Below are 20300 nucleotides of genomic sequence, written 5' to 3' on the forward strand. Positions count from 1 at the left end.
CGAAGTCAAGGTGCCTCCCGAAGCGGCTTTTTTTTCTGCCACTTAAACGAGCCGCTTGCCTTCGACGTGCAGGGCCGGATGATGGGGGATCGAACGCCCTCGCGGACCTGCGAGGCTACATTGCAACGAGCGTCATTTTCTTCCCATCTTTGACCATCATCATCATCATCACCATCATCACAATCACCACCACCACCATACATGTCGCCATCCTGTTGATAAACAAAGGAAGAACTTGCTGTACTGTAAAAGGTTTGTGTGTGCGTGCGTGCGTGCGTGCGTGTACAAGTGAGATGCAGGGAGAAAGCAATTGATGCTTGATTTCATCACCTCTTCTGCAGCTGGTGCCGGATCGAGATTGACCAAGCGGACCCCATCCCAACATCTTTCCAAGCCCCGTCCACCATGGCTTCCAAATTGAACCCCAACGTTCTGTACGTGGCCGAGCCGAGCGAGTTGGCCCAAACGGATGCCGAGAGGACACCTCTTGTAAGTTCCGTTTAAGACTTGGATTTAAAGGGACACTTTGAGAAAGCTGGAAACTCAACGACTGCTTTGCCAGGGATGCCTAATATTGTAATAATATATTCATTTTACGTGGTGTTACTAATTTTGGTGGGTGATTGTTTTTCAGTTCTGTGCTTTGAGTAGGATATAGTAAATAGAGGAAACAGCTCTCTGTGTGATGCATGATGAAGGTTGAAATTGCCTTATGTTGCTTTCCAAAAGTGTTCTTCATGCCTATTGACAGGCTAAACCACTTTTTATTTATGTATTGAACCTTTACTTACGTTTCCAGGGTACCCAAACCCAATTTGACTGAAAAACAAAACAAAAATAAATAGAAACAGAAAATGAAATGTGGTTTGTGCTGGGGTCAAAATAGTTCATGGTACTGAGAGTCAAAATGGCCGCCTGTCATTGACGCTTTCTTGTGGTCCGGCAGGCCGGGGATGCCGGAGACGAGTCCTCGGACAGCGACGGCGAGCAGGAGGAGACGTCGCAGAAGCTCATCCGCAAAGTGTCCACTTCAGGCCAGATCCGAGCCAAGGTAGGCGCGTTTTACGTTAGGAACACTTCAAAAAAGTCAGACCCGTTCCGTTGTCTGACACGTGGCCAAGTTTCCTCCAGCTGATATCGCGATTGCTCCCTTGGACAGGTTTTACTGTAAAGCATGACCTAAACTCGACACTCAGGCAAGCTTAATGTCATTGTGTCAAGTCCAGATCATTATCTATCGCCGCTACCAAGCGTTCACCGTAAATCACATTCAGATCAGAGACGCAGCATTCTACTGCCTGTTGTCATGGCAAAAGCCTCGCATAACGGTGACTGTGTGCTCCGGGCTGATGGGAGATCTTTCTGGGACGTACATGCTAGTGATGTCACATGACCTTGATGAAGAGAGTCGCCCTCTATGGGATTGAGCCCATAACGGTTTGTTTGCCTCGTAACACGTCCTCGACCTCGTCCTCGTGCCTCCCCTCATTATGTCGCCCGCCGGTCGGCGCACTCGTTAGCGTGCGCCACTTGTTAGAGATGTGCTAATTCCTCCACGCCGTGACACCCTCGCCCCTGTCGCCTCACAGAAGTTGTGAAACTCCTCGAAGATGAGATCTTAACGTGGCTCGAGTGAAAAATGCTCCCTCCTCGCGTGAGCGTTCATTTAATCGGCAAATCGTCAGCGGCGGAGACTCTTGGCACCGAATGTCAGGTCGTTTCCGCGCTAACCTTGACGTGACCTTGCAGCCTTACGGCAAACTAATTTTGGACGGATGAGCTTGATTAATACTCTTGGTCTACCCATGTCTAACGGGGAAAAAAAGGGCCTCCTCCTCCTCCTCTTCCGCCTCTGCTCCAAGTTTTGCTCTTGCTAGCTCCGGGCTCCATTACGTAAGGTTTCACACTTTTCCTTCGTGTGTTTCGCATTCGTAGCGTAGGTGTGCTTTTGGCCTTTATTCATGTCCCACACATGCGAACAGATACGTCCCTTCATGATGTCGCTTTCCACGTTAGTCCTGAGTTGGTTAACACTTTTAGATGTAATGTAAATACCATGAAATAAAAGATAAAATCTTTTGAATTCTAACCTAAATGTCTTCAGCATACAACAAAAACAAAGGGACTTGACCTTGCCGTTCTACGGAGCCCCTCTGGTGCCAGGGTGTGAAAAAATGTATTTTCTTTTTTTGTGCTAATCTGTATCCACAGTTTAGCAATCTGTACCCACGGTTTAGCATTTAACAGACGATTAAACTCTGGGTACAGATTGCTAAACTGTGGGTACAGATTAGTAAACTGTGGGTACAGATTAGTAAACTGTGGGAACAGATTAATAAACTGTGGGAACAAATTGCTAAACTGTGGGTACAGATTGCTAAACTGTGGGAACAGATCGCTAAACTGTGGGTACAGATTAGTAAACTTTGGGTACAGATTAGTAAACTGTGGGTACAGATTACTAAACTGTGGGAACAGATTACTAAACTGTGGGAACATATTGCTAAACTGTGGGAACAGATTGCTAAACTGTGGGTACAGATTAGTAAACTGTGGGTACATATTAGTAAACTGTGGGAGCAGATTGCTAAACTGTGGGAACAGATTAGCGCACAAAAAAATTCATACCCTGGCTCCAAAGGGGCTCCGTACCGTTCCAATACTTTTGGAGGGGACTATATTTGGTTGCGTACTCTATGTATAATTGCCTTGCGTCCGGTGAAGCTCAGAAGCATTTTACGGAACTGTTCCAAAAACCTCCAGAAATCCTTACCTTTTTCCCCAGAAACCTTATTTGACACGCTATGAGAGAATGAGACTAATGCTTTGCGCTAAATGAACTCCAAATGACCTTCCAAAATTCTCTGTCGCTATCTGTTACTTTTTGTGTTACAAAGTTCCAAGGAAGTTCTCCATGCTGCTATAAATACGTCAGGAAAGTGTTAACTTTACCAGAGATGCTTTGGCCTCATCACATTTGTTCACTTTTATGCGCATTTCGCTCGCCTTGCACAGCAGCGCACCACTCACTGCGTGTGTGGGTGTCGACTGTAGCCAAGATGAGGACGAGTTATAGGTATGTGTGTGTGTGTGGGTTGGCGAAAGAAGCGCACACACCAGTGTGTGGGATTGTCGACGTTGTGCCCGCGTGTCTTTTTGCGCGCCTGCTTTGATTTATGCTCCTGGCTGGATGCGATAGCGTCGCAGTGCAACGCCGGGGTCGATAGTGAGGGTTGAGGGGACGGGGGGGTCAAAAGGCTGGAGGTGGTTGATGTTCTTGGAGTAGAAAGTATTGTGGAGACTTCAAGTGGACTAAAATGGCCGCTCAATGTGAAGGGATCCGAGACAGACGATGTCAAGCAAAATGTTTGAATGATTTCAGTTGACTTCTTGTCACCACTTTGTTTTGTTTTTTCTGCCTTCAGCCCACCGTGTTCTGCTCATGCTCCTTCTTGTCCTCTTCTTGTCCTTCACGTCCTTATCTTGTTCCTGTCTTGTCCCCTCTGCTGCGGCGACATCCCTTTTTATTCTCCCCTTGTACTCTCCTTGCATCCCCGAGCGTCACTCTCACTCCTTTTTTTGTCTTTTCCCTCTCCGTCACGCGCTGTCATTTCTCGTCCCATAAGACCTCCGCTTGTAACAGGCCATTAATGTGAGACAAAAATACAGTTAATGAGCTATCTTCGGTGCCGGTGTCAAACTCGTGGCACTCACTTTGAAAGTGCGCTAATGACAAGGGAGGAGCGCGCCACGCGTGCACTCAGTTGTGCGTTTGTGTCATCACTGATGAGCTTTGGCCTGACCTGTGCGCTTGTGTTTTTGTAGCCATCCGAATGCGTGCAATCAATAACTGCCGTGTGTGTGTGCGTGCGCGTATCGATCTGTCTCCATCTCCTCTTTGATACCTAATGGAGACTGACAGCCCAACTTTGACACGCACACTTTGTTTGTAATATGAGCTACAGCACTACAGTGCTGTTAAAAGGTATTCTCAAATTCTTTATTTATTTATGTTGTAGTTTCCACACTTTAATGTTTCAGATCTGAGATCAATACCAGATGCAGCAGCCCTTTAACATATACATGTTTTGCCGTGCCTTTTGTGTTTGTAAACTTTCATGAGTCAATAACAGCGTAATTTTTTTTCCGCAGTGCATCGCCATGGCAACAGCACATGACAAAAAAGACATTTAGATGAAAAACAGTTTGAAGATGGCTAAATTCTGAAGTTGGAGTTTGTTAAAATGTGTGCTGTCAAAGTTAAACCACTAACTGATTAATTAATCACAAAAATTGTCGCATTAATCATATATTAACGCAGATTAATCACGCTATTAATTTTGACCTAAGATTATCCTTTAGCGTGACAGCGGGTGGCTACGTTTAAGGTAGCACAGGTTGTGTTTGATAAACATCATTACATGCATTAAAGTACAGCATTTTATGAATGTTTGCGTATCACATTTAGAATATTTGTACATGTCAAAATATTCGGGTCATTTTTCTTCCATTTTAAATTATGCAAGTAATTAACGGATTAGAAAAAGAGGAGGATGAGCGTGTGCAGTGGATCAAAAAATGTTAAAGGCATCCTCATAACATTAAATGTCAAAATAATTAACACATAACCGGTGCTCTTCAAAAAAAATTGATTAAAAAAAAGCCTTTTTTGTTGAGCGATTAATCGTGATTAATCAAAACTCTAAGGTGTGATTCATCTGATTAAAAAAAATTAATCGTTTGACAGCTCTAGTTAAAATATGACTTCTATATATAAAAAAAAAAAAAGAAGCCAAAACTGTCGCACAATTCCCAAATAAATGCAAAATGGCAGACTTCCTGTTACATTTAGCATATGGCTACTAAAGATTTTTTGTAGGTCTTGACTTCCAATATTCGTAGATATACTTCCAACCGGCGTGCTTTGTGAAAAATTTCTAGAACGCTAGTGAGCCATTTTTAAAAAACTGCCGATAACCCTGTAAAATACAAATGTTTTGCCAGACTTATCGTGAGTATAAAGTTTCATGAATGACCCTGTAAATGTGCAAAAAGGAGCCAAAGTTGCATATTCAAACACTCATAGCTTACTTTCTGTGAATTCTAGGGTATGGTTACCAAATACGTTTTTGTACGTCTGAGGGTGTTACATATGCCTCCCAATATTCATAGCCCTAGGTCAAACCTCCAGTAAACCTCTGTCGGGACCCATTTTCTTGAACTCGGGTACGAAAACTTTAAAATATCAAAATTTCTGGCGAGGCCAATGTGTGTACAAAGTTTGGTGAGTCTCAAAAGTTTAGGGTCTCAAAAATGCACACCAGCTATCAATCTGGTATAAATCGATTTGATGTTGATGTCTATTTGAATAGTTTGGATTTTGGAGAGCTTGTATATGAAAAACGTCTACCATATAAAATTGAATTGTAATCCCAGTCGTAGTGCAGACGCGCTATGGCGTAGCCCCCACACTCGTTTTCTTTTCAAATGTGCAATCTGGGTAACAAGGGCGCCACATGCGCAAATGTCTTGCAGTCGCGAAGCGCTTGCAGTCCACCGACCGGGCGACCACATCCTTCCATGCGAGGCCTGTGCTTATCAAATATTCGGAGCGGGGCGGGTCCTGGCTTTTGACGGGGGCACCAACTCAAATTACTGATGGTGCCTTTAATCCTGGGCCTGGCCGGACTGTGCAGATATGAATTTTATCGGCTTCGTGGCTAATTGTTCATTGTGTCCAAATTGATTCAATAGTATGCATGTCTAACATTTCCATGAGGTCTGAAATGCAGTGACAGGTTTTGATAGAAATATTCCCAAACACCATTCATGTCACCATCAATAATAGCACGCTAATCACACTGGGACATTAGACACCAGCGGCTGTCATCACTTTTCCTTTTCCTGTGTGTGCGTGCGTGGGATTATTCAGCGGCGCACCAGAACCAGATTTTGTCCGTATGCTCCGACAAGCCCCCTCCCCCTCCTCCCGTCACTAGCAGAAGATTATGTGTCCTTTCTCGCACAAACGCTACAGGCGGAATCCCAAAAAGGAGATGATAGTACGGATTTGCATTAACAGTAAAAACGTAAGTGTGAACTTACACACTTATCCGTTTCTTTTCCTGTACAAGTCATGTGTGCTGTGTGTGTTCGTGTGTCTATAAATAAATGCACGGGGGTGCATGAGACAGGATGTGGTCGCCTTGGTGCGAAGTCCTCCCACGCCTTGTTTTAACTGCGTCTCCGTGCTAGCGGTCAGAGCTACATGTTTGAGCATGACGCCCGATGTGAGGCGTGTCTATTTCAAGCCTCCCAAATATTTGTTCTTTCTCTCTCTGCCCCACGCTGGGCAACACGCACAAGTGCCCCTACCACGTCCCGGCCTGGTGGGACTGGAAAAACATGGCAGAGTGTGTGTGAAAAGGTCACAGGGTGCCGGTGTCTGGCCCTGCTTTTTATGAATAAGAAGCCACTGAACAAAATAACCAGCAGTTATTTATGAGATTTGTACAAAAGCTCCTATTATTATGAGATGATTTCAAATGACTACATTTTTAATTATCAGGGGTGTCAGGCGATAATTTTTTTTAATTGCAATTAATCACATGACTTCAATAGTTAACTCACGATTAATCGCAAATTTTATATCTGTTCTAAATGTACAATGAGTTTTTTTCTATGTTTTCATATTCTTGTTAACATAAAAGTAGGAAAAATTTAACTAATAGAAATATGGCTGCATCTTTTAGTCATTGATATAGTAATGTCATAATAATTAATCAAATTGAGTTAAAATTAAAAAGATGTACTGTACTGTAAAATATGTGTGATATTGACTTGTGTTGAGGTAATTTTTCTGCCACTAGATGGCATAATTGCGTTTGAAAGACATTGGTGACAGTTCAGTGCATTTTTCTTTTCATATTAAGAGCTGTCGAATCTTTAACATGAAGGAACTTGTGCAATTCTGCACATTTTTTTATTTTATTTTAAAATGCAACTTGACCCCAGTCCCCACAAATATCTGCATTATTATGAAATGTATTAATGCTAAATTTTGACGTGAACGTGTCGTTAAAGGAACTTTCAATTAACTCAAAACTTTAAATTAACTCAAATTTAACGCACTAATTTTGACACCCCTAGTAATTATTAGTGCCTGGGACTAGTTACCCAAATGCGTCCCGAATCCATTCGAATGGGTTACTAATTGTACTTTTGCCGAAAAACACGTCATAGTCTGAAAAATGCAATCGAACCCTCATGGTAAATGGAGTATATAGCACTTTATGTACACCATTTGTTGTCCAAGCCTTATATGGTCCCTTTTTTGAAAACACATCTTGTGTGCATAAGTGGCCGACATGCTAACGTAGCTGCATCAACCTATGTAAAAGGTTTTAATTTTTAGTACAAAACAACTTACTTTTGGATTGTGTCTTTGAGGGAAGTGGAAAAGTGAGTTGCAGCCTTTGAGCTTGTTAACATAAAAAACCAGAACAACGAGTGCATACACAGTTACACGCACACACCGGAGGGGAGTGGCGTGTGTGTGTGTGAGTTCAGGTAGGAACAAGCCTATTTTCTTGTGGCTATAAATATTACTTGTGGAACCTGTAAAACCGGCACAGATAGTAAACACACTTAGATACCAAAAGTGGGCGGACCTTCCAGCACACCTGAGGAGGTGTGATCAACTAACAAGGTGTGGGATGCAGGAAGTGACCTGGTATTGCTTGAGGCGCTGCTGGTGTGGCAAGTGAGTTGCGGGCTGGTCCAGTCTGAGGGCTGCTATTAGCTATATTAGTGTCGCCTGCCCTTTTTTCTTTTTTTTCTTTTTTCTTTTTTGTATTGTGATGTTGGTAAGAACTAAAAAAACAAAACAAGTTAGCCGGCTGAGATTCATGCCACGTGTCGCCTGCCGATGCCGGCACTGTGCTCAGCGTTCAGGTGCTGCGTGGCTCCTGTGTGGTTCCGACACAAGGGGGGGCAGTCCTGCGAGGATGAGCAGCTGAGCCAAAAGGACCCACAGGAAGACAATTTGGTCCAAAACTGCCAAGGGAGCCACGTTGTACAAGAGGTCAGTGTGACAGTAGAAAGGACGAGATTCACTGCCAGCCCAGTTCAAAATGGATCTTTTGTTTTTATGGACAGAGAAAGGCATCTTGGGTCTTTACTTTGTTTGGTTGTCAGCTCTGGTGGTTCTGTTTGCTCACTTTGGATATGTGCTGCGTTGGAACAAAGTCCAAGCAGCCATAAAAGGGAATTCCACGAGATAGCCTCCAGTGCTCAACTCAAACTCCTTGACAACATCACAACTTTGTTACTTTCTGAATGACAGTACTTTGGACCCACTTTCCCCTCCTCCCCCACCCCACACACACCTTCATTAACGCGAGAATCCAACAATCACACCCGAACACTGAAACTCGCCTCTGCTAACTGCCATCCGTGTTGGAGTTTTTAGAGTAACCTGACACAGAAACGACTTTGCCACGTTGTGTTGCCAAAGACAAACAAACAGGACAGAAGAGTTTGCCGTCCGCTTTGTTGGGTTGGACAAGGAAATCAAACTCGTCACTTGTTTTGTTTTCCCTTGTATTTGTGTGCACAGAAGAGTGTGAAAGAGGGAATCCTGTTGAAGCAGACCAGTTCCTTCCAAAGATGGAAGCGCCGCTACTTCAAGCTCCGAGGGAGGACGCTCTACTATGCCAAGGACTGCAAGGTAACAAAGTCCCATCAGTTACAGAGGAATAACAAAGTAGTAACAAATCATTGGTGGTCTTTTATTTTTAGTCTCTTATTTTTGACGAGGTCGACTTGTCAGATGCCAGCGTGGCCGAAACCGGCACCAAAAACGTCAACAACAGCTTCACAGTGAGTGAGCGGGCGCCACAGCACCTTTTACAACCAAATGAAGCTGCTGTTAACGCCGTTGTCATCTTCCTCAGGTTATCACTCCGTTTCGCAAATTGATGCTGTGTGCGGAGAACAGGAAAGAAATGGAAGATTGGATCGGGGCCCTCAGATCTGTTCAGAAGTGGGAAATCTATGAAGTGAGTACGGGAGGGTTCTTGCCCACCCGAGTCGACTTGAATATTTGCCATGCGCAAAAACCCGAATAAGATACATTGATTTCTACGCGCCGTTATTACGTTATTATTAAAATGCCGCAGCCTGGATATAAGTCTGTGCTTCTGGTGTGATGACATGAATATAATGTCTTTAATTGACTATAGAAAGTTAAAAGCGGACATGATAACTATTTACTCATTCACTCCTAGCCATTTTCACTGAAGCAATCCCCTTCACTCCCGACTGCTTTACTGGATTATTGACTGATTTTGAAAGGTCCACAGAATATTGTGTTCTATTGATATTAAATCATGAAACCTTCCAAAAGAAGAGTCTCTTCTTTCATCAGGAAAAAAAAGTATATTTTTATCTGTTTCCGTTTTGCAGCAAATAGCATTAGAATATAGATACGTTTCATCATTATTCACAAATCTGCTTTAAATTGTGGGTATATCAGCTTGTTTTCAAAATGGCCCTGGTTGATCTCTTATACTTTGCTGTCACCTGCTAGCGGTTTTGTGCAGTTGAGAGGCTGCATCAAAGCCTTCTGTTTGCTCTAGCATTAAAGAAAAAAACATTAGAGCTGTCAAACGATTACATTTTTAATCAGACTAATCATAAAATTTTGATTAATCACGATTAATCGCTTAATAAAAAAGGCTTTTTTATCCCCAAAAATTCCAGCCAAATTTGAAGAGCACCGGTTATGTGTTAATTCTTTTGACATTTAATATTATGAGGACGTCTTCAACATTTTTTTGATCCACTGCACACGCTCATCCTACACTTTTTCTAATCAGTTAATTACTTGCATATTTTAAAAATGGAAAAAAATGACCCCAATATTTTGACATGAACAAATATTCTAAATATGATATGCAAACATTTATTAAATGCTTTACTTGAATGCATGTAATTATGTTTATTGCTCAAACGCAACCTGCGCTTAGTGTGCTACCTTTAACGTAACCACCCGCTGTCAGCTAAAGGATCATCAAAATTAATTGTGCGATTAATCTGCGTTAATTCAGGATTTTTTTTGTGATTAATTAATCAGGTAACGCTTTAACTTTGACAGCACTAAAAAAAATTATATATACAATATAATGATGTTGTTGCGTTTTGGATTGGGATTTGTATACGGGAGCAGATTTTCTTAATTCTTCTACTTTAACCCGAATATTGACTGCATTTAAACGTAGTCTGCGTGGTTTAGGTTTGCAGAAGGCTTTTTTCTGTTCCCTGATTCTTTCAATGGTGTGCTTGGATGAACTTTAGTGACGGCTTTCTCAATATACAGGCCAGCCAGTTCAACATGGAGCATTTTTCGGGCATGCACAACTGGTACGCCTGCTCGCACGCCCGACCCACCTTCTGCAATGTCTGCAGGGAGGCTCTGCCGGGCGTTACCTCCCACGGCCTTTCTTGCGAAGGTACACGCACCCACACGCACTTTTTTACAGGGAAGCGAACAAACTTTGACGCGCCGTCTTCCCAAAGTGTGCAAGTTTAAAGCTCACAAGCGGTGCGCCGTCCGCTCCACCAACAACTGCAAGTGGACCACGCTGGTCTCGATCGGCAACGACATCATTGAAGATGAGGATGGGGTGTGTTTGTTTTTTTTGTTTTGTTTTTTATGTGTCTGCTACATATGAATGTGATCAAATGTTTACAAGGCGGTGGTATTTTTTCCCCCCCAGGTGTCCATGCCCCACCAGTGGCTGGAAGGCAACCTGCCCGTCAGCGCCAAGTGCGTGGTGTGTGACAAGAACTGCGGCAGCGTGCGGCGGCTGCAGGACTGGCGCTGCCTCTGGTGCAAGGCTATTGTAAGAGCTACTTGAGGTTACATCATCTCTCCTTTTCCTGCTGCGAAATCCTAAGCGCTTGTGGAAAAGGAATCCGTAATAGAACGAGAGGACGTACTATACGGTATGAACTCCATCCCACGCTCGCACTTAACAAGGCGTGCGTCGGTGCTGAGTGGTTTGATTGGACGCACTGATCCACACAAAGACACACAAAAAACATACTGATATTTTTTTAGGTTCGTGAAGTGTCATTGGTTGCATTTTTGTGAGGGCTGTATTGGACGACACTGCTTACTTTTCTGTGTGTATTTGTGTGTCCACACATCAGGTCCACAGCAGCTGCAAAGAACAAATGGGCAAAGTGTGTCCCCTGGGCCAGTGTAGGGTGTCCATCATCCCTCCTACAGCACTTAACAGCATTGACTCTGACGGTAAGAGATCTCACACACACACACACACACACACACAATTTCTCCCTTGGCCAACGCTTTCTTCATACATCATCTTAGGCTTTTGGAAGGCCACGTCGGCGTCCTGCTCCAGTCCTCTCCTGGTCCTCGTTAACTCCAAAAGTGGGGACAATCAGGGTGTCAAGTTCCTGCGCAAGTTCAAGCAGCTCCTCAACCCGGCCCAAGTCTTTGACCTGATGAATGGGGGGCCAGAGCTCGGGTAGGGTAGGCCCGGCCCGGCTCCGCCATCCGTGCTCAACGTAGCGTTTTCCTAACCGTGCCTTGTTTTGCGTTCCAGCCTGCGCCTATTTCAAAAGTTTGTGACGTTCCGTATCCTGGTGTGCGGGGGTGACGGCAGCGTGGGCTGGGTGCTTTCGGAGCTGGACAAACTCAACCTCCACAAGCAGGTGAGAGACAAGAGATGGTGGGAAGTGAGAGTATATAATGTCATTAAAATACATTTTGCTTAAAAAAAAAGAAGAGCTACTAAATAAGAATGTGTGAGTTTGTTGTAAATATATCATACTGAGAAACGTCCTAATTATTTAGTACAATTTAAAAATGTATTCCAGATTGGCTTGAATTAATATTTTTTTTTTATGCATTTCTTCATTATTTAACTTATTGTATTTTAGTATTTTATTGACTGTTTGTTTATTTTTATCGTTTGTTTTACTAGATTGTATGTGTACGGATCTCAATGTGTAGCATTTTGGAAACGCTTGTTTATAAAATGTGCCGTAGAAAAAATGTGGTTTAGATTGGGTTGAATGGTAGAATATAAACATATACCAATATTTACCTTTTGGATTTTAGGTCTGGCATAGTCCTTGAATCTATGCAGGCAATAGCTTCTTGCATGTCGTGTATGAAAGCGTGCAATTTAATTGCTAAGCGATGTCAGTCGATGAGTCGATGTTTACAAGGAAGACAACATACGAAAATACTAGGTTAGCTTAGCGCTAGCTAGCAGCTGCTAAGACGCAATGTTTTTGGATGTTTTTTTGTTTTGTTTTTTAGATACACTACATTTTATTTTTGGGTCCAATTCTGGGGGCTAAAAAAGCAGATACTCAAGATATTAGCCAATATTTAGGATTGAAAAGTTCCATTCTTCAAACTTGTTTAAGACACACATAGACTATCTTGTGTTTTTTTTTCCCATTTCTTTATACTCTTGTTTTGTTTTTGACAGTGCCAGCTGGGTGTTCTCCCTCTGGGCACCGGGAACGACCTGGCCCGCGTTCTAGGCTGGGGAGGCCTCTGTGATGACGATGCCCAGCTGCTGCAGATCTTAGAGAAACTGGAGAGGGCCACCACAAAAATGCTGGACCGGTAAGCGCTGCTTGCTTCCATTCCATTGATTGCAATAATGAGGCACTCAGCACATGGCCATATTTCCTCTTATATTTGACCCGTGTGTGCATGTGATCAGGTGGAGCGTGATGACCTACGAGGTCCCTCCCACCTCAAAATGCGCAACTTCGGCGAAGGAAGACGACACCCTCGATTCTCCCCTGCAGGTGAGTGTAATTGGTGTTGATCAGCGACATCGCCGTCATCTTAATCATCACCTTGTGTGCGTCCATGGCTTTTTTCAGGTTCACATCATTCAGTATGCCGACTCGGTGGCGTCCCACCTGGCCAAGATCTTGGACTCGGACAGGCATAGTGATGTCATTTCCTCCGCAAAGTATGCGTCGAATGCAGCAGCTTGCACTGACGGTGTCACATGACCACTTAACTCCATCCCTCCTCTCTGGACAGGTTCCTTTACGGGACGGTGAACGAGTTTGTGGCAGAGGTGGGCAAGGCGTATGAGAGAGCCACGGAGAACAAGGAGGAAGCGGATGCCATGGCAAAGAAGGTTATACAATGACATCTAGAACATCCATAAATAGTATGTGTTTTGTTGGAAGCTCAGCCATGATGTCACTTCCTGTCACAAGTACGCACTATAGCAGAATATTGCAATGTTTGCGGCTACGGCGTTTACTCTTATGGAAAGATAATGGAGAATTTTTGTCTTCATCCAACTTTGATGCTGCCATTGACGGCTATAGACGTCAAAAATTCATTTGAACTATTTCTATTTAACATTTTTTTCCCATTTTTGTTAACAAGAGTATGAAAACAGATGTAACATTTTTTTAGAACAGATGTCAAATTTGTGATTAATTGTGAGTTAACTAGTGAAGTCATGCGATTAATTACGATTACAATTTTTAATCGCCTGATGCCCCTAATTTACGAAAAAAAATTAATAAGCTTTTTTTTTAATGAAAAGATTATTTTTTAAAAATCGTAAATCGTAATTAATCGCATGACTTCACTAGTTAACTCACGATTAATCCCAATTTTTATATCTGTTCTAATAAAATTTAAAAAAAATCTAGGTTTTCAAACTCTTGTTCACAAAAGTGGGAAAAAATGTTATACTAATAAAAATAGTTCAAATGAATTTGGCAGTGAATGAGTTAAAGACTAATATTCTCTTTTCTCCCAGTGTGCTTTGCTGAATGAGAAGCTGGATTCCTTGGTCAAAGCTTTGAGTGAGGAAGCTGAAGCTCAGGTAATAGGATGATCAACTCCAAGTGCTGTCTTTAGTCAAGGGGGGGGGAAAAATAATTCCCGATTTTTTTTTTCAGGTTGTTCCAGCGGGTTCTCTGTCCAGCCCGGAAGGTGGTGACTCAGGCCCGGATAAAGATGGAAGTGACGTGTGCTCCGACACCCAAACGTACTGCTACAGGGAGCAGCTGATGCTGCGGGCCAACAGCCTGAAAAAGGCACTAAGGCAGATCATCGAACAGGCCGAGAAAGGTAAAAGAGACGTTGGTTCTCGGGGGTGCGGGAGGGTGCGGCCCGCTCACTTGTGTCATTTTTGCAGTGGTGGATGAGCAGAACCGACACACTCAGGACCACACCGTGTGGTCATCATCTTCCATCAAGCGGGAAAACAGCGAGGAACTCAAGGATGCGGAAACGCGCACATGTAAAGCAAAATCTATTTGTTTGAATGCACCACAAATGAACTTCTTCAGTTTTGTGATTGGCTGCAGTGTTGCACGTTTGTTTATATTGTAAGAAACAATTGTGAGCAACTCGCTAAACGTATTTTGATTTATAAAAAATAAGACACTTGGACGGGCCACAAGATACGTAAATATATGATACTGAAAGTTTATTCAAAGTTGCCTCACGTTATAACTATTTGAACGGGTGCCTCCTTTGTATGAAACAAAAAATACGTAGAAAGTAAAACAAAACAAAAAACATAACTATCTTTTTACTTGACAAATAAATAAATAATGACAAGGTTCTAAGCCCAACCCTTTTTTGCTCCTGCGATCGCTGGGATCGAACCCGCGCTGTGACGACCTATCCAGTTTGTGAGCACAGAGCGCTAACAGTGAGCTAAAATTCTGGGCTGTCCAGAGAGTTTAGGACTTTATTTGAACGCTCAGGAAGTGAGGTATGAAATACTTTAATATATAACATAATTCTTTGTTTTGTTTTAATTGGCAAAATACTGTTTGCAGTATTTTGCAGTTCCTTTGGGGCAACAGTTCTGAAGTTGCCATTGTATAAATGTCCCATTACTTTGGGTCAAGTCTGGTGTTTATTTATGAGGACATGTCGCAAAGACTACTACAGGAGTCTTGTTGTTGTTTTGGGGTGTAACCGTAGCTAGCTAGCTAGCTAGCTTCATGCCACAATTGCGCATGTTTTCAGCAATTATGTGAAATGTGTGTAATTCATTTTACAGGGACTTCAACATTTCTTATTTGACTGTTTTACATATATAGGTAAAAAGTTAGCGTTTTGTTTTTCTTACCCAAGCATCTTCTGTCCAGCCTACAGAAGTTTAAGTCCGTCCTCGTCAATCGTTCTGGAGAAACCAGCGAGCCTCCACACGGTCAACTTCAACGAGGACTCCGTGTAAGCGCCCATCCGCTCGCCATCCGCTTGCCATCCGCTCGCCATCCGCTTGGCGTCGCGCTCGATTGTCCTCACTGAGCATCTCCGCTTGCCTACAGACAATGCTTGGAGAAGTGTGTGATGAACAACTACTTTGGCATCGGTCTGGATGCCAAGATCTCGCTGGAGTTCAACAACAAGCGCGACGAGCATCCTAAAAAGTACAGGTAGGCAAAAAAAAAGAACATGCTGATAGTTTCAAAAACTCGTCAGGCACTTTGTCACTGTTTTTGTGTGTCGATGTCCTGCAGCAGTCGTACGAAGAACATGATGTGGTACGGAGTTCTGGGGACGAAAGAACTGGTCCAGAAGACCTACAAAAACTTGGAACAGAGGGTTCAGCTGGAGGTTTGAAGCATCCACCAACACAATTTTACAAAATTCCACTTCTGAAACAAAAATAATGTCTGTTTAGTGCGACGGCGTGGCCGTTCCTCTGCCGATCCTCCAGGGCTTGGCGGTGCTCAACATTCCCAGCTACGCTGGCGGCATCAACTTCTGGGGGGGCACCAAGGAGGACAACGTGAGCACATTTGGGCGTGCCATGTTCAAAACGGAGGATGGTCTTCAGTAACTCTTTGTCTTGATGCTCTCGTTCCAGAACTTCGGTGCTCCGTCTTTCGACGACAAGAAGCTGGAGGTCGTGGCCGTGTTCGGCAGCATGCAGATGGCCATGTCCAGGGTCATCAACTTGCAGCACCACCGGATTGCGCAGGTTACATGCGTAAATGAATTGAGTTGAGGGGCCTCGTTGTGAGACTTGGAGATCAAGTCTTGCCGATTGTCCTCCTAATGTCTTTGCCGGCGTCGTCTATGTTGTGCTCAGTGCCGCCAGGTGAAGATCACCATCCTGGGGGACGAGGGGGTCCCTGTGCAAGTGGACGGCGAGGCCTGGATCCAACCGCCGGGAATCGTCGAGATACTCCACAAGAATCGAGCGCAGATGCTGACCAGGGACAGGGTACGTTGAACCGGGGGGCGCATGTTGTCATTTTTGCTGCGAGTCGGGAGGATCGTTTCCCCCGAGAGTGACTTCTTTGATTGTCCTTGTCCTCACCTAACTGAGGTCATCTCTGTCCCAGCTGAACCACCTCCTCACATGTCCTTTTGAAATATCCTCACGGTCTATTGCTGTCGGTCGGCGTTGCTGCGCGCGGCCAGGCGTTCGAGAGCACGCTCAAGTCGTGGGAGGACAAATTAAAAATCGACAGCGACCGCGCCAACAGGCCCCGCCTCGACTCGCAGCAGTCCATGGAGTACTTGACGGAGGAGGAGTGCGCTCAGGTGCAGCAACTGGGCATCGTGGCCGACACGCTCATCACCAAGTCAGTCACCTGGGCGCTTTTTTTTTTTTGGTCTCTTCTCATGACACCCGGCAGAACAATCTTCATCCCCTCCTGTCTTCCTCTCCGCCAGGATCCGCGAGACCGCCAAGACCCACAAGCTGGTGGAGCAAGAGCTGGCACATGCTGTCAACGCCAGCGCCATGGTGCTGACTGAGGCCAAGCTGTCCAGCCCTGAGGTAGGGATGCCAGGCGGAGGCGGATGTGTCCAGACGGGTCGACAGATGGCCCGTTGGACCCGCGCAATGCACATTTGTACATGAGATGTACGTGTCAACCCTAACAAGAGGTCGATGATGCCAGAAATTTATATGACATCGCTACATGACATTTTTGCAGGATTATTGAATGCATCCGGATGTAGTGACTTTATTTGTAACTAGTGTGACTTTTTTCCGCCATTTTCTTAAATTGAGTCTCAGTTTTAGTCTAGTTTCAATCACGCTTGTTAGTTTCTACCTCATCCCGTTTTTATTTAGTCATCTATAAATCTAGCATTTTAGTCTTTATTTTGGTCCCAAGAAAACTACATTTTATTCGTCTAGTTTTAGTCAACAAAAACTGTCAACGTTTTAGTCAGGACAATCATTTTTTTATATATATAGTTTTTGTCAGCAGATAATGTTGAACATTTTGGATGTAAAACTATTTCACATAAAATGTTCTCATCTTTCAGAAAGAAAAAAAACTTGACACTTGACAATTACAGCATAACAAGTGGCTACTATGGCTCCATCCTACAAGCTAGTAAATTAGCCAGCATTAGTTAGCGGTCGGATTAATATTATTGTTGGAATTTTAATGTTATGTTATAACTATTTTGTCCCACTGTTTGTGCATGTTGCACTTGTTTGCTGCAGATTTGAAGGGGGGGGGGTCCACTGTGTGTGTCACTTGACAGATTAGCAGAGACAGGATTTTACAAAATCATATAACGACGAAAATGCATACTGATTTAGTCACAGTTATTGTTATTAATGAGTGTTTTAGTCTAGTTTTCGTCCGGTGAAAAATGTGTGTTGACGAAAATATTGTTGTTCCGTTTTCGTTAGCGAAATTAGCACTATTTGTAACAAAATGATGTTGTTGTAAATCAAATGATGATTGTTTGTTTTCAGTTCCTGAGTCGCAGTACGGCCGTGGAAATCGTCAACAGCAGCAAAGTTCTGCAGGCAGAGACGACCATGCTTCTGGACGGACAACATCTGGTAACCTTTCTCACCACTTGTTGATGCACACCTTTTGCCATCTGGTCTGTGACACGCCGTCCGTCTCTTCCGCCTCAGTTCGAGTCCCCTGAGGAGGCGGAGCTCCGCTTAACCCTGAACAACCTGAGCTCTGAGCTCCACAAGCTGGTCGACATCCACTGGATCTGTCCACTGATGCACTGTGCTGAGGGGGTAAAGGCCGCGGCATATTCTGGTGCGGGCGGCCATGCGGGGCGTTCTGACACGTGTGATTCGTGTGTGTGTGTGTGCGAACACAGGAGTCCGTGCGTCCCAGCAGTAAGAGCAGCATGAAGCTCAAGATCATGCCGAAAGTGAAGAGGGAGAGGGATAAGCTCCTCAAGCAGAAGTCCAACAGCTCGCTCTCAGGTTGGAACAACCCGCACAAGCCACACAAAATCATCTGGCGGGCAAACGCTTGAAGCTGGGCTGTTGTTTTGAACACGCTACTTTGCTTCCCTCTAGTGTGCTGGTGAGGTAAAATCTGCAGATGTGTTCCTATCTGCTTAGAGCGGCTTTCATACAGCGTTCTGTTCCGAATTCCGTATTGGTCAAGGTTTTTATTCACTAGTCCGAAACGACCCCTGTACCCAGGACATGAGCGTTTATTAACATAATTAGATGTCAGTGTGTCATCTATGATTTTTTTAGTTGATTTTTTTTTTTTTACACAAAGTGGCATACACAGTGAGTTAATTTAAAAACAAAACAAAAAATCTCCCTGCCATTCACATTGTATGGAGGACCAAAAATGCCAAAATAAAAAATAAGTAGAAATAGCAATAAAAAAGATTTTACAAATATATTAAAAATTAAATACAAAAAATAATATAAATGGAAATAAAAACATATATATATATATATATATATATGCTTAAATATCAATAAATAAAACACTGCTCTTATACTTATTTCATGCTGCAAAGATGCTGTCAACACGATAACTGATGCTATCCCCCGTAAAGATGAATGTGTTATTGTACATTTTTCTAATTTGCCAACTTTGTTTAGTCATGAAAGTCTACTACATTAGAATACTCAAAATGGCTTCTATTATTGAGTAATGCTTTTACCACCCGTTGCCATCACTGATTACACGTGGTCCTTAAATTGAGAGCAATCATTGCAGATGAACTGTTTTGTGAAGGAACTTTTCTGGTACATTTTTGCACATGTTCCTACATTACATATACAACCAGCGGCATACATTGTGGTTATGCATGAGCGAGCACACATTTGGAGCTTCTATTTCATTTTAGTTGCTCTGCCTTAGGAACATTGGACGTCAAGTACGCGACCCCTGAAGCCGAATCTTCGGGAAACTGACGATCTTTTCCGGTGTCAACTTGACCACCACGGGTGGCGGAACGCCTTCCTCCTGCCCGCTGACGCCGACTGGCCTGACTTGAGAACCATCGCTCAAGGATGAGTTCTCCGTCTTGCGTTTCCCTGCTGTACATTTGTTTTTGGAAGGGTCTCCTAGCCTGTGCTATCGAAAGAGCCTACAACGAATGTGTCGTTTTGTCCGAAACACAGTGTTTACACGTCGCTTGCATGCCGAGTGCAGCCATCTTTTCCAGACCCGCTGAGCATCAGATTGAAGTGGGACTTTTGGGGACGCTTTTGTTGCAAACGAAGACGATTTGCAAGAGAAGAGAAAAGACAAAAAAAACATACTGAATGTATTGTACGTGTTGATCTGTAAATAACTACTGATGATAATCATAACATTCATGTGCACATCCAAGGTTTTCTTCTCAAGTGGTACTTAGATTGTTTTGCTTGTCGTGGCCTCGGCAGGTACTCAAGAAGTCACAGGGTGACGAACAAACAGTTGATTGTAGATGTATCGCACCAATGTACTGAGCCTTCGCTTTGCCAGTGGTTTCCAAATCTTGTGGCTTTGCTGCCTTCCGGTGCACAAAACATGAAGTCAAGTAAGCCAAACAGTCAAATACAAATTTGCGTTAGCGTGTTTAAGATAAATAGATGCTTGTTGTGAGGGGCGTACAAAATCATACTGCGCGGGTATTAATTGATCAGGAACATGCTAGCTTAGCGTTCGCTCTGCTGTGGTAGGATGCTGCTACTGCATCTCTAATGTGCTGCCGCCTTTTTGCCTTTAGAGGCTTTTGTGGTGTTGTGCAATGTAGAGCGACAAACTCCGGCCATTGTAAGGGCGCGCGTGCATGCGTGCAATGTGGCGTTTATTTCAAGTTTACTGTGTCTTGCCTTGCACTTTACAGACTACTTCATGGGGGGAAATATGAGTCTGCGTGTGTGTGCGTGTGTGTGTGTGAAAAATAACATTATTTATGTTTAACTATTAAACGTGTTAGTAAACACACGTGAACGCATGGCCGTTGATGACGTGATCAGTGTTCCTCCTGCTCCTGTCCGCTGGCGAGCCGGTCCAAC

General features: G+C 43.7%; 1 protein-coding gene across 2 annotated transcripts; it reads left to right on the forward strand.

Annotated features, from left to right (window-relative positions):
- The first annotated feature begins 390 nt into the window (after nucleotides 1-390).
- On the forward strand, nucleotides 391-20175 carry LOC147160069 (diacylglycerol kinase delta). Of its 2 annotated transcripts, XM_086058947.1 has the most exons (30): nucleotides 391-489; nucleotides 947-1051; nucleotides 8618-8728; nucleotides 8800-8880; nucleotides 8955-9059; nucleotides 10379-10511; nucleotides 10579-10685; nucleotides 10779-10904; nucleotides 11215-11317; nucleotides 11396-11555; nucleotides 11634-11742; nucleotides 12531-12670; nucleotides 12771-12858; nucleotides 12937-13028; nucleotides 13103-13202; nucleotides 13842-13907; nucleotides 13984-14155; nucleotides 14223-14327; nucleotides 15190-15274; nucleotides 15373-15480; nucleotides 15565-15661; nucleotides 15729-15836; nucleotides 15915-16028; nucleotides 16140-16274; nucleotides 16475-16638; nucleotides 16730-16835; nucleotides 17775-17864; nucleotides 17943-18056; nucleotides 18143-18251; nucleotides 19156-20175. In XM_086058947.1, the coding sequence occupies exons 1-30, from the start codon at nucleotides 406-408 to the stop codon at nucleotides 19206-19208; spliced, it is 3270 nt and encodes a 1089-aa protein (XP_085915073.1). In that variant the 5' UTR covers nucleotides 391-405; the 3' UTR covers nucleotides 19209-20175. The 2 variants fall into 2 exon arrangements, with proteins under 2 accessions (XP_085915073.1, XP_085915074.1); XM_086058948.1 differs by lacking the exons at nucleotides 391-489; nucleotides 947-1051 and adding an exon at nucleotides 7739-8083.
- Nucleotides 20176-20300: the final 125 nt, after the last annotated feature.

Source organism: Leptonotus elevatus, chromosome 17, assembly GCF_054856555.1.
Source record: "Leptonotus elevatus isolate MCC_2025b chromosome 17, RoL_Lele_1.0, whole genome shotgun sequence".
Taxonomy (NCBI): domain Eukaryota; kingdom Metazoa; phylum Chordata; class Actinopteri; order Syngnathiformes; family Syngnathidae; genus Leptonotus; species Leptonotus elevatus.